At 39.6% G+C, this 17987-nt stretch overlaps 1 protein-coding gene across 1 annotated transcript in view; it reads right to left on the minus strand.

Moving 5' to 3' along the window:
• LOC129101982 (transcription factor 4-like) overlaps nucleotides 1-17987 on the minus strand; it is a 221563-nt gene that overhangs the window by 143044 nt on the left and 60532 nt on the right. The window contains exons 4-5 of the mRNA XM_054611869.1: nucleotides 16430-16485; nucleotides 15527-15605 (exon numbers count right to left, since the gene is read on the minus strand). Coding sequence (XP_054467844.1) covers nucleotides 15527-15605; nucleotides 16430-16485 — 135 coding nt within the window. The remainder of the gene's footprint in view (nucleotides 1-15526; nucleotides 15606-16429; nucleotides 16486-17987) is intronic.

Raw genomic sequence — 17987 nt, forward strand, 5'->3', positions numbered from 1 at the left:
CTACAGATTAAACTGACATCACGTAGTTGAATATTGTTATTACAGTAGCTGGGGACAATTACAAGCTGCTGCAGAGTGAAGTGCAAAACATCACTATGAGCTGTGTTCAGGTACCAAACCACAGATACTACTATCTGTCAGTATGATCTGCAAGAAACACACACACACACACACACACACACACACACACACACACACACACACACACACACACACACACACACACACACACACGCACACACGCACGCACACACACACACACACGTTCAAGGCAAATAGATTTACTAAAATGATGGCCGTGGACATTAAAGACATTTTAACATCTGTATATATATTTTTTTTCTTTGTCTAGTTTTTAATTGATTGGCTTGCTGTTGATATCTATTTGTATAGCTGTTGCTAAGCAGTTACGTTCCGTACCCGGACTTACAACAGCTGGTACAGTTGCACAATTTGCATTTACGCTCATCGTAATTTACTTTTTTACGAAGTTCGTGAACTAGCCAGCTAGCTCACTTCGTAAAAAAACGCTGGAGGGGGAAAAAAAGCATGATAACGCCAAACCTATTTCAATAACTGAACAAATTACGTAACATAGCTGATATATAGACAATTGGAAAACAAACAAGCAGAAAAGTTGGAAATATTATTTTTCAGCCAAACTTAAAAAGCAATTATTTAGCAGGAGGTGGAAAGGAAGGATTGATGCTAGTAAAAATACTTTCGGTATCACTCTGCCCACTCTGATGCTCTCCTTTTCCATCCCTCTCTCCATTCATAATTTCAACCGTATCCTCTCTTTCTCTACCTGTCTCCCTTTTCGTCTCACTGTGCAACATTGTTCTAGAACTATCTGCATCAATACTGCTCTCCATTTTTGTTCACCGTCTCTCTCTTTCTCTACTCCTCTTGGTTTATTTCTCTCTCTCTCTTTCTGCCTGTCTTCCTTTCATCTCTCGCCATCTGCCTTCCTCCATCTAATTTTCTCTCTCTCCCTCTCTCTCTCTCTCTCTCTCTCTCTCTGTAACTCTTCTTGTCTCTCTCTCTCTCCATGTCTCTCAACCCTCCCTCTCGTCTCCCTAAAAACTTGGCAGTGATCCCCGTTGTTTTTTTATTTATTTTTTTACTCCTCGTTTGGGGGATTGCGAATGAATGCGATCCAATCTAGACCCCGGCTAAGAGACATGAATTTTCATTAATTACAACCTTGTCAGCAAAAGCATTATGGGAGCTGAATATGAAAATGCTAATGAGCGGGGCTCATTTGCATATTTCTCTTTGTTGGAATGTCATTAATTATTACGTTTTATGATGATGAATGCAGCTGTCGATGGCTGGCCCTCCATGTCTAATTAGCTATCAGAAAATCCTCCGATCAAAAAAATGGACAGGGATACCAAACTTTACTTTTCCTTCTACAACTCGTTCGCTTTCCCTCTTTTCAACTCTGTCAACGTTGTTTACTGACCCTTTTTCTTTCCTATTATTTCCCAGCGATATAACTCCACACATCCTTTCTGAAATGCTCATTATGTTCCTCAATTCCTCCTTATTTTAAATCTGTTTGCTAAGGTCTCTCCTCCTAAGTTTTTAATTATTTGCCTTGACTTGTCTCTTGTCTTTTTCAACCCTGTGTGATTTTGTTTTCTCAATTACTTCCTCACTTTGTTTTTCCCAGTTTTAAATTAGCCTGTCCTAGTCTGGGGACGTGTCACACGATGCAATGTAAGACCAAGTTTTTCTTGCCACTGTCAACTTATGTCTTCTGAAGGGCCAATATCACACAGTCTACATTGATTCCAGTCACCGTACATATACATGTACATATATACACATCAAACAACAGTTGAAAAGCATGGTTTCTTAAGAAAGTTATTTCTCATTTTTCATTTGAACATGATTGTTTAGGCAGCAACATTAAGTTGTTTGGTTGAGATAAAGATTGTGCCGTGGGTTCAAATGAATGTGTTTGTTACAAAAAATAAACTACATTTGTTACGTAACTTACATAAGTGGCACTAGCCTTTACTTTTGGTTTCGTCTCTCTCGTTTCTGTCTCCTGGGGGAAAGTCCTGTGTTTGTTTTACCCATCCATCCCACCAGACCTCCTCCCAAAGTTGTCTTTGTTGGTTTTTTATACTATGTCATCTGAGTTACTTAGCGGCAACTTGATTACATGCTTTATAAACTAACTGTATTGCTTGATAGTTTTCTTAGATAGTTAGAGTTAGTTAGTCCCTGTCCTTTAACTGCTTAGCCTTTGCCGTTTCATATTTTCCCCATTTTAGTTTAGCGCTAGTCATTACTACAGCTAACTCTACTCTTTTATTAACAGCTCTTTCAAATCTACCCCTTTTAGACCCAATTTCTTTCCGAGCACCTGTGTTTGGTTGTAGGTCCTTCAGTCGTAACACTTTTAATCATAATTAGGTCTTATAGTCCTGGTTTTATTAGCTGAAACAATTAACATTGGCATTAAGTCATAGCTTCTGTTCCCGCAGATTTCTCGCTTATTGCGTAGTTCTGGCTAGCTTAGCCCGCTTTAAGTGCTTACAGGCATCTACTCTAAAAGTCTGTGTTGAAACTAGAAAAACAGCCAAACACACGCAAGCTAAACCTGTCCAAAACATTAGCAAGCCAGCTAGCTTCCTTTTCAACAACATTAAATTGAGCCACTAAGATATGTTTGTAGTAACACAAATCTGATTATCTTTTGAGTATCTACTGAAACTTGAAGAAGGAAAAAAACAACCTATGAATCACTGATAAAATGATCCCTTTCCAGTCATAAATCGGTTCAGTTGAGGTGGGCAACTTTGAGACTTGGACAGACAATCAGTTAACTGCAGCTACTGTTGCACACAAGCTGAAGACCTCCAACATGGCTGCCATAAGATGTTACATCACCAGATCCTTCCATACTGCCCCACGTCTCTCCTCACCTGTCTCTTTTTGTTGTTCCTTCCATCTCTCTTTCTCTATTGTCTAAGAAGAGTAACAATGAAGACTTAACAAATCCCCCTCTTCCAAAAAAAAAGCCACTAACGAACACCCCCCCTTACTTGGCTTAATGAATGCCAGGCTTAATTAGAGCACCATGATGTCAGAGGCATTAATTATCAGTTGGCTTCGTTTCAGAAAACACACGGTCTTTCTCTCTGTCTGTCTCTCTCTCTCTCTTAGTTTCCCTCTGCATCTGTTTTTCTCATTTTGTCTTTTAGTTGTTATTTATTTATTTATCTCTTTTCCAAACTGTTTAAAACTGAGACTTCTATCCGTCATGTCTATTTTTATTTTTTTAAAGAAGAGACTCAGTGTGAAATAACATCTGATTCACGCTATTTTACGGCCCGGGTCTAAATCTGATACACATCGGATTTGTGGCAATGCATCACCAGTCAACAGTCACATCTGAATTCATGCGACTTTTGCAAAGCTCTCCAGTAGAGGTGTGGCATTCGTGATGATGTTGGTGCTGCTGGAGAAAGATGAAGGGTATGCTGACGGAGCTCTTCAGTGGAGGAGTTCACATCGCCATACAAATTAAATGCGTGTCTCAAGGCCTTTAAACACATAGGCCGTTTTTTTTTTTCTTCTAAATATCTTCTACGAACTGTTTTTGTTGTGAATACTTCCACACAGAACACAAATATTAAGTGGCAAAAGAGCAACATATTTTTTCCTGAACAAGGTCTGTGTTGTTTCGTACATTTACGAAACAACAACATAGATGTTCCGTAGTCCCAACCAAGACCGAAAACTTTATTACTCCTTTCAACCTCAACAAAGGCAGCGCAAACCCTCTCCGTCTGTTCTTACCTTTCCCAATAAAAGTACCTGACCAATATTTGCAGGGGAGTATTTCTCATTTCTGCGTTGTTGACTCATCACTCCTTTGGAGTGTAAAGGCCTTCAACCTGCAATACATTTTCAACTAGTTAAAAACACAGCTGACATATCATCACATAAATTGGCAAATCTGTTAGCAAACAACAGCCATGGTGCCTTTATCAGTGTGACATACTGATGATGAACCCTTATTGAGTGCAACCCATTTCTTTTAACCCATTAACCTGGAAGTCAGCACTTTTGCATTACAGTAAGGACTCCATTTAGCTCACACTCCTTCTAGCAGTTTTATCAGCCACTGCTTCAGACATATCTATGTAGTGAACACCTGTGATGGCTGCAGCAAACCAACATTGTGTCAACACTGAAGGAAGTAGGAAAGGTTGAAATAAATAAAAATAAAAAGTTTATTTTATTTGCCTATAAAGACAGTCTTTTCCAGAACGATGGAGGCCTTTGTGCAGTACATTTTGAATTATTTGGTTGTAATAACAATGGGGAACCTGGCTCTTCCAGCCATGAGACTATTTAAGATGTTCCCTGATGTTGGGCAATAATGACCGGCTCTAAGTCTGCAATCTAGTTCCCCCTAAAGGTGTTGGATGGGATTGATGTCAGGACTCTGTGTAGTCCATTTAAGTTCCTCCACACCAAACTAGTAAAAAATTATTTATGGAACTTACTTGGTGCCTGTGGGTCTTGGTGAAACATGGAAAGATTTCCCTAACTGTTGCCACACTATTGTCTAAAATAGTATTGCCCCAAAGCCCCAAACCATAAAAAACTGTCCTAAACAAACACACTATTTATGAAAACAAGGTTCTAGGTTTAAAAAAAAACAGAAGCCTTTAAAGCTTGCGATGTAAATGTAGCCCTTGTTTGTCTCTCTCTCTCTCTCTCTCTCTCTCTCTCTCTCTCTCTCTCTCTCTCTCTCTCTCTCTCTCTCTCTCTCTCTCTCTCTCAAATGATAAAATACAGTTCATCTTTGGCCTTTGGGAGCCACAGTTCTAACTGAGAAGCTCTCTCTCCCTCCCTCTCTCACTCTCACAATAAACATACTGTTTCATGCTGCACATCTCTATCTCTCTCTCACACACAAACAAGCACTCTCTCCCCTCCACACCAACTCACACAAACACACACACACACACACACCGTAGCGTGGCTGGCCAGATGGGACTCTTCCACATGACCAAGCCGATCAATCAACACTGAAGGGCCCAGGTGCTACTACGCACCATTTCACCGTCTGTCACACTCTCTCTCTCTCACACACACACACACACACACAAACACACAGACAGACACACACACAAGTTGTACACACACACACATAGCGGCAGAGACATGCAGTGATAGAAAGATAAAGGACACACACACACACACACACACAAACACACACTGTGTAACACGAATGACCCGGGCTTGGTCTCCAGAGGCCTCATCTGGATGGATGACAGAAGATGGAGAAGGAAGACAGGCAGAGAGAGAGAGACAGACAGACAGACAGACAGACAGACAGACAGACAGACAGACAGATAGAAATACTGACTGACAGACAGACAGACAGACAGACGGACGGACGGACGGACGGACGGACGGACGGACGGACGGACGGACACATAGATAGACAGAGACTCTAGAGATGGCAATGTCAGTCTGTCAGTAGGTCAACCACTTTAGTCCAGACTGAAATATTTCTATATTTGATGGATTGCTATGAAATTTGATACACCCTATCAGGCATGGCTGTAGACTGTTAGTCTTGTTTTACGCTTCATGAGGAATCCTTGATATGGAGGCATTTTAAGGAAACGATTTGTGACAGAGGTAAACACAGACCACCTTGAAGCCACCAAGTTTTCAGAAAAAAAGTTGTCATTGTACTTTAATCTGCAAACCGCCAATAGGTTGAATGCGGACATTTCTGAACCAAACACAAGTTTTATAACAAATTACTTTGTTAAATTTAGAAAAAAAAAACACTGTTTGTATTAAAATAATAACGTATTGTAACATAGTAGCTAGCATAAATAAATAACGACTTTCCATGCGTAAAGTTACATGAAAAGCGTAACTGAAATATGTTATAATTCAAAAAGCGTAACAGCAAAGCGTAAATAAGTAACAACTGCCCCTAGCGTAATTTTCCATGCGTAACGTTACGTTGCAAGCGCAACAACGTTATGTAACAACTCAACAACGGTAGCCTTCTTACTCAACAAGCTTGACAACAGTGCATTCAGTACTGCAGCACAAGTGAACCCCTAACTGCATAGATATAAAGTTTTTCTTGATGGAAAGAATAGAAATACCAAAATCTCATTCCCACGAACACCACCTGCCATTGAAATTAGATACCTACGGTATAGCTGTTCCTTAGCTTCACAATTTAGCCTTTTCATAAAGTGGTAATTAGCTCTGACAGTTCCTCAAGAAACCTAAAAGCACCCGCCACAAAGTACTCCAAAACATCTCCACTCCTCCCCGCTCAGGAACCCCGAATTGCTCCACGATGAACCGCAGCTTTCAGAGTATACGTTTAACATCTCCACCCTCGGCCCCTCTCGCCTTGACGAGACCTATTATTACGATGTCAGATCTAATTACACAGACAATTTACGGGTGATACACAGCCCCTTCAAAACAATAATATACTAAATGCTCTGCAGAGGCTTACATTGTGCGTCCGTGTTAATGCACTGAAGTCAATGCCGCACTAATCAATGCATGACATCCATTCAAAATACTCTGAGAATGAGACGGGGGCTGTTCAGTTTCAATCAGTGGGGACAATAGAAACAGAATCACTGAGGGCGGAGCAGGATATGAAGGATTTTAAAATAAAGTAATTCATCTATTTGATTATCTTATTTGATTATTTAATTGTGCCCATGGACCTGGCTTAATCTGTTGTATTTATTGTTGTAAAATCACCTTGAAATTAAATCTTGTTAGGAGTTTTCTTTTAATTATTATTATTATATATGTATCAAAATGTATGTTGCTGATTCATTAACATTCATCCAATTTTGAGAGACTGAGCATGGAAGTTCACTATTGACCTTTGGGAACACTGTTTAACGTATTCTTAATTTAAGGGTCCTTAATAGCTTTTCGGAGCTTTCAGTTCTGTCTTGGGGTCTTCATTCAGTTAATGGAGTTGGCTCAGCTGTTGATCTCTGACCTTACTGAACTTGTAATAACAGGTGTTACTATATGTCACCACTATATATGTTCAAGTGATTCAAATACACATCCAAAAATAGAAAATCATTATGAACAGTTGATTACTGATTGAATCCTCGACGGGATGATGGAAAGCAAGTTTTCTTTAAACAATCGGCAAAACTACAACGTTTATCACAGCTCCCCGCTATGAAAACTATCATAATCGTCAGATTTCTATCTTCCAGAGGGTCTTTAACACATCATATGCGACGGACACTTCCATCTGAGAAAGCAAACAAAACTATGTGTGATGTTTTTTTAATATAAGGACATTTTATAAACTTAACAATAAATTAATTGTCATTTTTGTCATTTTTAGAAGCTTATAATTTGTGTCAGCGCATTTCCTCTCCTAATCTCCTCTTTCCTCTACTCCCTAATTTCAATCTAGTCTCCTCTCCTCTCCTTTATGTTTAAACATTCCGAGCACAAAGACCCAGACCCAGCAGGGAGAGACAGGGGGACGACCTTGGCATTACACCCAGCTGAGGTGAGGGGCTGCTGGGGTAGAGAGGGAGACAGGAGGGCCTGGTCTCCGTGGAGGGGAGAAGGGGTGAGAAAAGTAGAGGATGATAAAGAGACGGAGGGAAGGAAAAAAATTAAGAGATAGATGACAGGAAAAGGATAAAATTACATGGGGAAGTGTTGATGGAGAGTAAGAACTTAGAAGAAAAGAGAAATAAAGATGAGCAAAGGATAAAGTAAATCTGATCTGAAGAGAAAAAAAGAGGAAACAAAGCATGAACAAAAGACAGACAGAAGAAAAGATGGAGAGAGAGAGAGAGAGAGAGATGTATTTCTATATAAAGTGTCCAGATGTGACCTCCTCAGAGGGGGTCCAGCCTCGTGGCTCAACACTCATTAATAAGGGCACACAGAGGTGAGACAGACGGCTGACTCACTACATTTCTACAAAAACAACAAGGAGAAGGAGGAGGGAGCTAAGATCATCATGCTCATACCAGTTCTTTATATACTGTAAAGTTCTGTTTAATGCTGTTAATATAATATAAAACACTGTATTATCACAGTTAATAACAATGACCTTTTAGGTTTTTGTGATCATTTTTCATATGAACTGCAGACTGAATGATTCAGTGTTTGATATTCATGGATGCAATTTTATCCATTTGTTTTATTTGACAATTGTCTTCAAGGTCAAATTTATTTTATGAAATGCAATGTTATTTTAGTGTAACTGTAAACTGTGATGTCAAAGCTTACTGTTCATCAAAGGCAACAGCTCCAAAGCTGTCTGACGCACACATTGAACACATGTAGAAACACAGACAAAAATGACTGTGTGGTTTTTAACAGCCGTTAGTTGGATAATTTCAGGCTGTTCTCATTCACTGTATGTACTTATAGCTACGAAGAGTAATGCATCATTTGTATATGCACATAATCATGAGCCAGCACCTGCAGGGCTGCTTCTAAGAAAGGAAGGTGACGTAAAAATAAAGAGTGACATAGTCTGCTAGAGGAAAAGTTTGGGATAGATGGACAAGTCAGACAAACACAGGACTGTCACCCTGGAGACCACTCTTTGTTTCCTGTATGAAACCAAAAGTCAATGTTCGCTTAATTTACCTTACTTTCGTTAGATATTTGATGGATTACGTACTTAACTAACCAGTGCCAACCAATGACACGAGTTAGGGAACAAACATCATTATCTTAACTCAAACCACAGTTCTTAAACCTAATCAAGTTGTTTTGGTGCCTAAACAGGTTTTTCATAGCAGGCGCTTGGAAATGCGTAGAGCTTAGAACATTTTTTTTTTTGTAAGTTATCATAGGCCCAAACAACTGCTGGATTCATACAGCTTCGAAAACAGTCCTGTCTTCGTAGTCTGGTTTGATCTCTCTTTTACCTCTACTGTCACAAAACTTATCTGACTACCAAGATTGGCCCTCAACATGTAAACCCAGACAACTTTGAAGTTTTAGGTGTAAGAATGGCATTCCTGATCGGTCCACTAATTTTGGTCCAAACAGAACACCTTAGCCACTATTGGATGAATTGCAAAATAGTTCGGTCTTTGTCCTCAGAGGATTAATGAAACTGATGTTGGCCATCTTTTCAATAAGCGCCACCATGAGGTTGACAATTGTGGTGTCGACAAATATTGCATGGATTGCCGTGAAATTGGTCCCCAGAGGATCATTTTCTATTAACTTTGGTGATCCGTTAATATAATTTAGCGCCATCATCGGGGCAAAATTTCAATCTGTCCAAGATTTCAGTTTGTGACCAAATATCTGCAAAACTAATGTCCTTTAGTTTCGCAGCAGAAATTTCTGCCCCTATTGCAACAAGATCATTTTTGGTATGCTAAATCATTAACTTGTATATTAGCTGGCTGAAGTTCACATTGACCTCAAAGAATCACTATGCCAAAAATCCTCTTCAGTCTCACTGTAGGCGCAAGCATGGCTGTTGGGTTTTAGCTTTGATGGAGCTAAGCTTACACTTCCACCCTCTTACCAGTCGTTGCGCTAGGCAAGGCTAAATGCAAACAGTATGCACAGAGAAAATAAATCAATCTTCTGATCTGGCGAGTAATACAAACTGCTTGCTGACAACCAGTCAAGAACTGTGTCCGTACAAAAAAAAAAAAATGTGAAGAGTGTGCTGCAGAGCAACTTCTGTGGTAACATCACTCTGTGTTCTGTCACGTCTTCTTGTAAGAATCAAGTTTTTGAAATGCCAGAATGAAAGCACCAGAAGCTGGTAGCACGAAGCCGCTGCGCATCAAGATCAGACTGAAGCCACATCAGATCGTTTATTTATAACAGAACAGAATGTGCTTACCGGCTGAAACCACTGAGCCTCTCATTTACTATGTAGGTGACAGTTATGAAGGGGGGTTATGGTGGTGCACCTGCTCTGCAAGGCAACTACACACAGGTAGATATAAACACTCACACATACTGTGTAACCACATGAAAGCCAGAATCACACAACACCTCAACATGTACGCACAAACTGTAACACACACAATTTAAAGAGCACAAATACACTCATGCACATTCTCACAAGCATGAGCACACACACACACACACAGATAGACATACATCCACATACATACATTAGCCAGCATCACACATGCTGATACAAAGACAGACAAATTCGAGGAAAACACACATCAAGACATCAGAAAGACACGTAGCAGACAGTCATTGAAACAACACACACACACACACACACACACACACACACACACACACACACACACACACACACACACACACACACACACACACACAACATACATATGAACATGGAAGCCAGTATTGTACACTCAACACACACAACAATTGACTAAATGAACATAAACCCACACAGCGATACACGAACAAGAACAGTGTAAATACACTCATTTACACAAAGAACACACGCACAAATGAACACACACTCCTGTACATTTAACCACACAAAACCACATTCATGAAAAACTGACATCATTCCCTCAGATACTAACACAGTAACCTGCCAAACACACACACACACACCACAGCAAAACCACACACAGAAGTTGGCGTCACAAATTCACTCACGGACCCAAAAATCATTAAAACACACACAGAAGTCACACACAAAAAACCCACATGTATGTGCACTTATATAAACATATATATATATAAGTGCAGGTTCACATTTATACACATTTATACATAAAACACACACACATCTTCTGATTGCTTTTCTGTGTGTGTGTGTGTGTGTGTGTGTGTGTGTGTGTGTGTGTGTGTGTGTGTGTGTGTGTGTGTGTGTGTGTGTGTGTGTGTGTGTGTGTGTGTCGGCAGATTAATCTAGTGGGGTCGCTGAGATGACACTAATCCCTTCGCTGATTATCTAGAGCATAACATCACTCTAATCTGATGGTGGGGGGTTAAGAAAGACAGACAAGGTTAGAGAGGAGCGAGAGGCGTAGAGAGAGAGAGAGAGAGAGAGAGAGAGAGAGAGAGAGAGAGAGAGAGAGAGAGACGGGCTGCGTTCACACTCAACATGTTCAGGTTTGGTTCATTAAACTCTGCGGTGTTTCTTTCTTCATTTTAGTTTGAGTTCATTTCAGGTGAGAATCACGATTACTAAGCCTCAAACCTGAGAATAATTCATTCCTCAAGTGACATGTCCGTCAGTTTGAGCTCACATTGTCTGTAAAGTGACTACTTTGATGACAAGCTACCAAAACTTTGCAAAGAAACACTAATGTGCTCATGACAAACATTTCCACTCTAAAAGGCATCCTAGTAATTACTTTATCAAATTGTCTGATGACGTAGCAGCTCTAGGACTATTGCAATATGATGCTGATACATTGACATTAGCTTATCAGCTAGAGACATTGGCCTGTTGTGACGCTATCAACCTTGTGCTAAATGTAAAAAAAAAAGATGTAGAAGATGGTTTATGACCCAAAAGTTTCAGGATGATTTGCAAATGTCAAACCCAAATCATAGCTCTTAACCCTCCTATAATATAACATAATAATAATAATAATAATAATAATAAATATAATATAATATAACATAATAATATCAATGTATCTTTTATGATTAATAGGTGTGTTATTAATTAAAAATAAATAAATATCTTTGTTTCAGTTGACCCTTTTCTAACCCACACCTACTGCTACTCGGTCATGCTATTGTAGCTACCATGGAGCCCTTACTGTTACCAACTGCACTCTCTGCAAAAATATTATTGAAAAACAAAAAAAGCGGTTTCAGAGAGAGGCAGACAGAAGGGTCAAGAATATGCGTTTGAAGGATAGAAGATAGAAGCTAAAGCTACAGATCACAACGTAAAAGTGAACCACTGCAACACCTGGCGACTGACATAGAAGACAATGACATTGGGAAACAACTCTGTTCCTGTAAAGCCGGGTAGGTCTTCATTAAAAACCAAAAGCAGCAATTGTAAACGCTGAAATTTTGTTCCCTACAGGAGTTCCATTAGATAAATGTTCTTGAGAATGGGACAGATGTGAGGTCACAGTTGCCTTTAACCACCACATTCTAATCAGTTCATCTTTGAGTCCAAGTTGACGTTTAATGCCAAATTTGAAGAAATTCCCTCCACGGGTTACCAAGATATCGTGTTCACAAGAATGGGTATAAAAAGAGCTTGAAAGCCCTAGCACACCCTCACCATACAAGGACAATCATCATCAACCACTTAGCAACTACAAAGCAATCACCTAGATACACCTCAGCAAGGGTTAGTCAATAATACCATTGCGTTGTAAAGCAATGCCCAACCAACCATTTGGCAACCACCTAGCAAAACCTCAATGAACAATAATGCTCTAGCGAATACTGCGACTAAATTAAAAAAAACTTTTTCAACCTCTTGTTGACCACATAGTTATCTCCTGGAAACATCTTACAAATTACCTAAAATGCCTTAGCAACCATCTAGTACTTCCCTGGCAACATCTACCAATAAACTCAACCAACTAGTCCGAATAGATTTTGTATGGTTAGAGAGGATAACATATTTTTTTCCCCATAATGTTCTTTAGCACAACAGCTTGAGACTGTCAACACTGGAAAAAGTCAAGTCCCTAAATTAAGTAAAAAGCATTTGTGTGGCCAACATTTGTGGAAAGAAGAACAACAGAGTCGCTCTCTGGCACTAAGAACACACAATCACAGATATCAATGAGGGCTCTGTGGTTTTAGTATTGCTACTGAAACGCTACATTTTCCATCAGGACATGCAAAAAGAGAGAGAAAAGCCAACAGACAAGGAAGACAATTGGATTTACCCAGATCAGAACAGTCACGGGTAGAAAGTGAAGAAAATGTATGTGTGTGTGTGTGTGTGTGTGTGTGTGTGTGTGTGTGTGTGTGTGTGTGTGTGTGTGTGTGTGTGTGTGTGTGTGTGTGTGTGTGTGTGTGTGTGTGTGTCTTCCATATCCCTGGCTGTCTCTGTCTCTTAGTGTTATCATTATCAAAGTAAATTGCGGCTCCCGCGTGCCAGATGAAGAATACAATATTTCCATTTCCGACTCTGCGTCGCCTCTTCCCTCTCTGCCTTGGCAGCTACATACCGTGATCACAACACTGTCACAGCACATTGCGCACACGATGGATCATCCTAGAGAAGGCGCACAATTCCGAAGTTTTGCATCCTTTTTCTTTTCTTTTCTTTTATTCATATGTCTATTTTTCCGCAGTGTTCGTTCACAACTAACTGACAAGAATTAAGTTCAAGTTTTTTGTTTTGTGCGAGTAGATTTAAAATAGGAACCAGATGCTTTCAAAGAAAACACACAAATTTGAGCTTAACACGTATTGGCAAAAAATTCCTCTGAAGCTTGAAGTTTTGGAGTTACAACGCAAAAAATATTTAGTTCCAATGAATGCTATAGCATAAAATTATATTTTAAACATTGAATGCTTCAAACATTGTGGTGACATTTTTGGAAAGACAAATGCCAGATATAGTTCTCCCACTTCGTTAAGGGAAGGACTTTTACTATTCTGCATGAAGCCCTAACCTCAACCTCATCCAAAGCCTTATGGCTGAACCAAAACACAGACTGTGAACAAGGTCTTACCACCCAAAATTTGTGATGGATGGGAACAAAACCCTTCATCCAAGTTCCCCAAATCTGGTTGAAAGCATGAAACCAGAAAGGCCTTTATAGCAGATTGTTACGTCTGTATGACCACCAAGAGCTCCAACACCATCATTTAGTTTGCTGACGACAAACCACTACTTACACAAATGGACAGCCTACAGAGAGGAGGGCAGAGATCTGGCATCTTATTGCCAGGACAACAACCTCCATCCCAGCACAAGAAAAAACTAAGGAGCTTGATTGTGTACTACAGGAAATGACAGAGAGAAGGAGGCACCATCTTCTATCACCATCAACAGGACTGCGGTTGAGAGAGTGAGTCGCTTCAGGTTCTTCGGGGGTCCTACTTCTACAGGTGCACCATTAAGAGCATCCTGACTGGCTGGTATGGCTGTGGCACCGCCCAACCACGAGGCTCCACAGAGGGCGATGAAAACTGCTGAGTAAATCACTTGGACGGAGCTGCTGTTGATGAAGGGGCCTCTACACCACGCGGAGCAGGGAGACAGGCCAACAGGATTATCAGAGACCCCAATCACCCCAGACACAAACTGTTCTGCCTGCTGCCGTCTGGCAGACGGTCCTGCAGCATTTGCTCCAGCACCAACCAGGCTCAGGGAGAGCTTCATCCCAGAAGACACAACACTGCTGAACACACACACACTATTGTCATATTTACCCTTATAAACTATTATTTAATATGTTCACACCTCTGTATGCATATTTACATTTCTCATTAAGCATATACATTACTTCATTCCTGTTAACATTGAGTTTATTCTCTTGCAATCTTCGTCTACTGCAAACTTTTACACATTTATAGAATTTTATTTCATTTTGTATATATGTTATTTAAGTTATGGTGTCTTTTTCATTTTGTTTAACTTGCCTGGTTTCTTTAAACATATTTTATGAGTTTTGTTAGAGGGAGCCTGAGATCTAAGATTTCCATTGAAAACTACAGCTTCTCTGTAATTGTTGTGCATATAACATTAAAGAACCTTAAGCATCAGTCAGTATAGACTGCTGGTGTTTGCAAAAAATACAGCACTTTCCAAAACAATAACTTAAACAAACTCGTGTTAACTCTTTGTGGTTTCAGAATGGAAGGTTTAACATCCAATGAAAACCAACAAATGAGAGACGGAGCAGGAGACAGAAAGAGAGCAGGAAGAGTCAGATAGCTGAGAGCTGACATCTTCCATATTTGATGCATCCAGTCAAAGGTAATTAAGCTCCGAGTGTGTGTGGGTGAGAGAGAGAGAGAGAGAGAGAGAGAGAGAGAGAGAGAGAGAGAGAGAGAGAGGGGCAGATTATCTGTGTCAGTGGTCATTTGCTCACAACTGGCGCCACATCGGAGAGAGCCAGAGGCAGAGAGCATCATGGGTAAATGAGCACACACTGCCTGGCGTTTTCCACACAGCGGGCCGAAGGAGAGAGAGAGAGAAAATCGCACGCCAGATGACCTGTCTCCTCCAGTGTATGATAGCGGTTCAGTAATTCTCTGCACATACACACAAAGACATAGTCGTATTTTCAGGACTTTTGGGGCTTTTCATTGATTTCGATTTCCTGGAGACCCAAACCCGAACCATAACTGCTACCAGCCTAGTGCAAACTCTTACCTTAACCTTAAACTAGATCACCCTAAAATGTAATGATGCAACGCAATTGTCCCCGTTTTGCCCCCCCCCCCGAAAAAAGGCGAGTCCCCACAATCTGACTGTGTAATCAGATATATGTCCCCACATGACCGGTAAAACAAGCCGTCACACACACAAACACAAGCACTCTCAGATCAAAACCCAGCAAAGCGGTGAATGCAAAGTTGAACACACACACACACGTACCTGTGAGGCGGCTGGAGATGGCGTACGGAGGTGAGATGCTATCATGTGACGCCATGTACTGGGATCCATCTGCATAACTCTGGAAAGAAATAGACAACAATGATATTTCCTGATAATATGTAGATACTTTTACCAACAGCAGTAGTTGAGAGTAATCATTTCACTGGAAAGGTCGGAAGTGTGATTTTCAAAACTGCTCGCTGCAGTATTTCTAATGCAAATCACTTTGCATTAGAAATCAATTTGTTTTCTTTCGAGACACACTTGGTACCGCTGGGCACTGGTACCAAAATCCAGGTACTGTTTTGAATGTAAATCGTACCAAACCCTAGTCATGATGGTCAATGAGACTCACACCAAATGAGCCGCAACTAGGGACTCTTGTTGCGTGTCACCCCCCATGCTCCACATTACCTATTAGCCGTCTAATATACTATATACTTTCAATAAAAAAAGTGTCCAAAACATAATCTTAAAAAAAATGAAGAATCATTTCTAATTTGCTGGCATGTTTCTCTTCTAAAGTAACTACACATCTCAAACTCATACCCTCCAGTCGTAGGAAGAATGGGTTTTTCTCACATGAAAAAAGCCACTTGTAAAAACAACACAGACATATTAGAAATGGATTGAAATCTGACTGCTCAATTTTCTAACCAGATGTTGAAAATATGTAAATGCATCCGTTTCGGCAACACACATAATAATCTAATCTTGTCTCCTCATAAATCTATGTCAGTAACATGTCCTAAGAACATACCCAGTATATTAATTATGGTAGTGGTAGCAGTTCTAATGATTGTTATAACAATAATAGTAATGTTTAAAAATTATCAAATCAATTGCATTTAACAGTAATTAAAGCAAATATTATCATTAGTAAGTATTGTTGTTGGTAGTTACCTTGGAAGAACGACTTCCACTCGCCCATGACCCTGCACTCGTTCTCTCTTCCATATCTGTAAGATGATGAAAAAAAGATACATTTAGAAGACAGGGGGAAAAAGGACCCAACATAGCAGTACAGTTTAGAGTTGATAATCTGGAAGGAATTTTTGAGAAAATAAAAGAACCCACAAATCTATCCTTTTATGCAGTTTTCAAGTTTGTTCATTCAAGATAAAGCATATTTCAAGCAACAAATCAGGATGTACAGCAAAACACTGCCATCATCACTACTGAAAAATTAAACTGTCAAGTAGGGGAAAACAAATTAGGTAAGTAAAAGGAAAGTAATTTCAAATTAATTTAACACAACGAACAAATTAAAAAGTCAAAGATGCAATATGTTGTACTTGGATGTTTCTAAACACAGTTTTATTTTATTTACCAGTTAGCATTTATTCATGTGCCGCTAACGTGAACCTCTTTCCCAAATCCACATTTTCATCACTGAAATGATTAGTGATCACCACTTTCATCACATCACCTTCAACACTTAATACTACATTTAATATGACTGTACAGTGTCTATACCCAACTACTGGAGCAGAAATAATTATCTCTCCATGATCCATGTCATTTAACATTATTGATTATGATTGCAAAGCCTTTAATGTGTCTTCGTGAATTGAATGGTCCTCTAAGCCTCCTGCAGACCAATAATCCCCTCTGTCATTACACTGCATCCATGATGTTATAACTGTCAAAGGTCAGCCTGCAGTCTGAAAGGTCATAGGTGACCTGATAATGGTTCTGGATGGAAAGTAAGGGAATCACCAGAATGAGTGGGCTTCATCCTCTGGGGACCATGAATGTTTGTATATAGTTGCATGGCAATCCAATAGTTTTTAAGGAAAGACACTCTAGGTGAATAGAATATTTTGTGAACTAAAAGATACAACCATGATACTTCCCCAATTGCTGATGTTGACAGTTTTCTGAAATGTTTAAATATGCATGCATGCAAGCATTATATTATTTAATATTTTATGATTTGCATTGGTTTCCATAACAGATATCTGAACATTGGAAAAAGTCAGGTTCAAATTATTAGTTTGTTGAGATATTAAAGCTGAAGGTTATTAAAATGGACATTTGAGACATTTCTGTGTGTGATTCACTTCATAAATCAGAAATACAGTCAACAATTTTTGCAGTGTTTTCAGGAAGAAAATGTTTTATGAATCAGAAAAGTATATTTGCAAATAGACAAAGTAATGTGTATTTTGTAAGTTAAGTAAAATGGAAGCAAAATAGACCAGTACCTCAAAATTGTTCAGTGCATGAAAAATCCCCTTAAGATATATCCATCATCGCTTAATAATACACAATAATATAGTTCACTGCTGTCTTACAACCTGGGTAAAGATGTGAAAGTACAAAAAAATAATGTTCCACTTTGGCACAGGAGCCAGCTATTTACACACCCTGTTTCCTACCAACAACACCGTCAACTTTTTCTAATCAGAACTGAGTATTTTCATTGTTTGAACCCTTAACCATAGTGGTGGTCGATCAG

The sequence above is a fragment of the Anoplopoma fimbria genome, chromosome 14 (assembly GCF_027596085.1).
Source record: "Anoplopoma fimbria isolate UVic2021 breed Golden Eagle Sablefish chromosome 14, Afim_UVic_2022, whole genome shotgun sequence".
NCBI lineage: Eukaryota > Metazoa > Chordata > Actinopteri > Perciformes > Anoplopomatidae > Anoplopoma > Anoplopoma fimbria.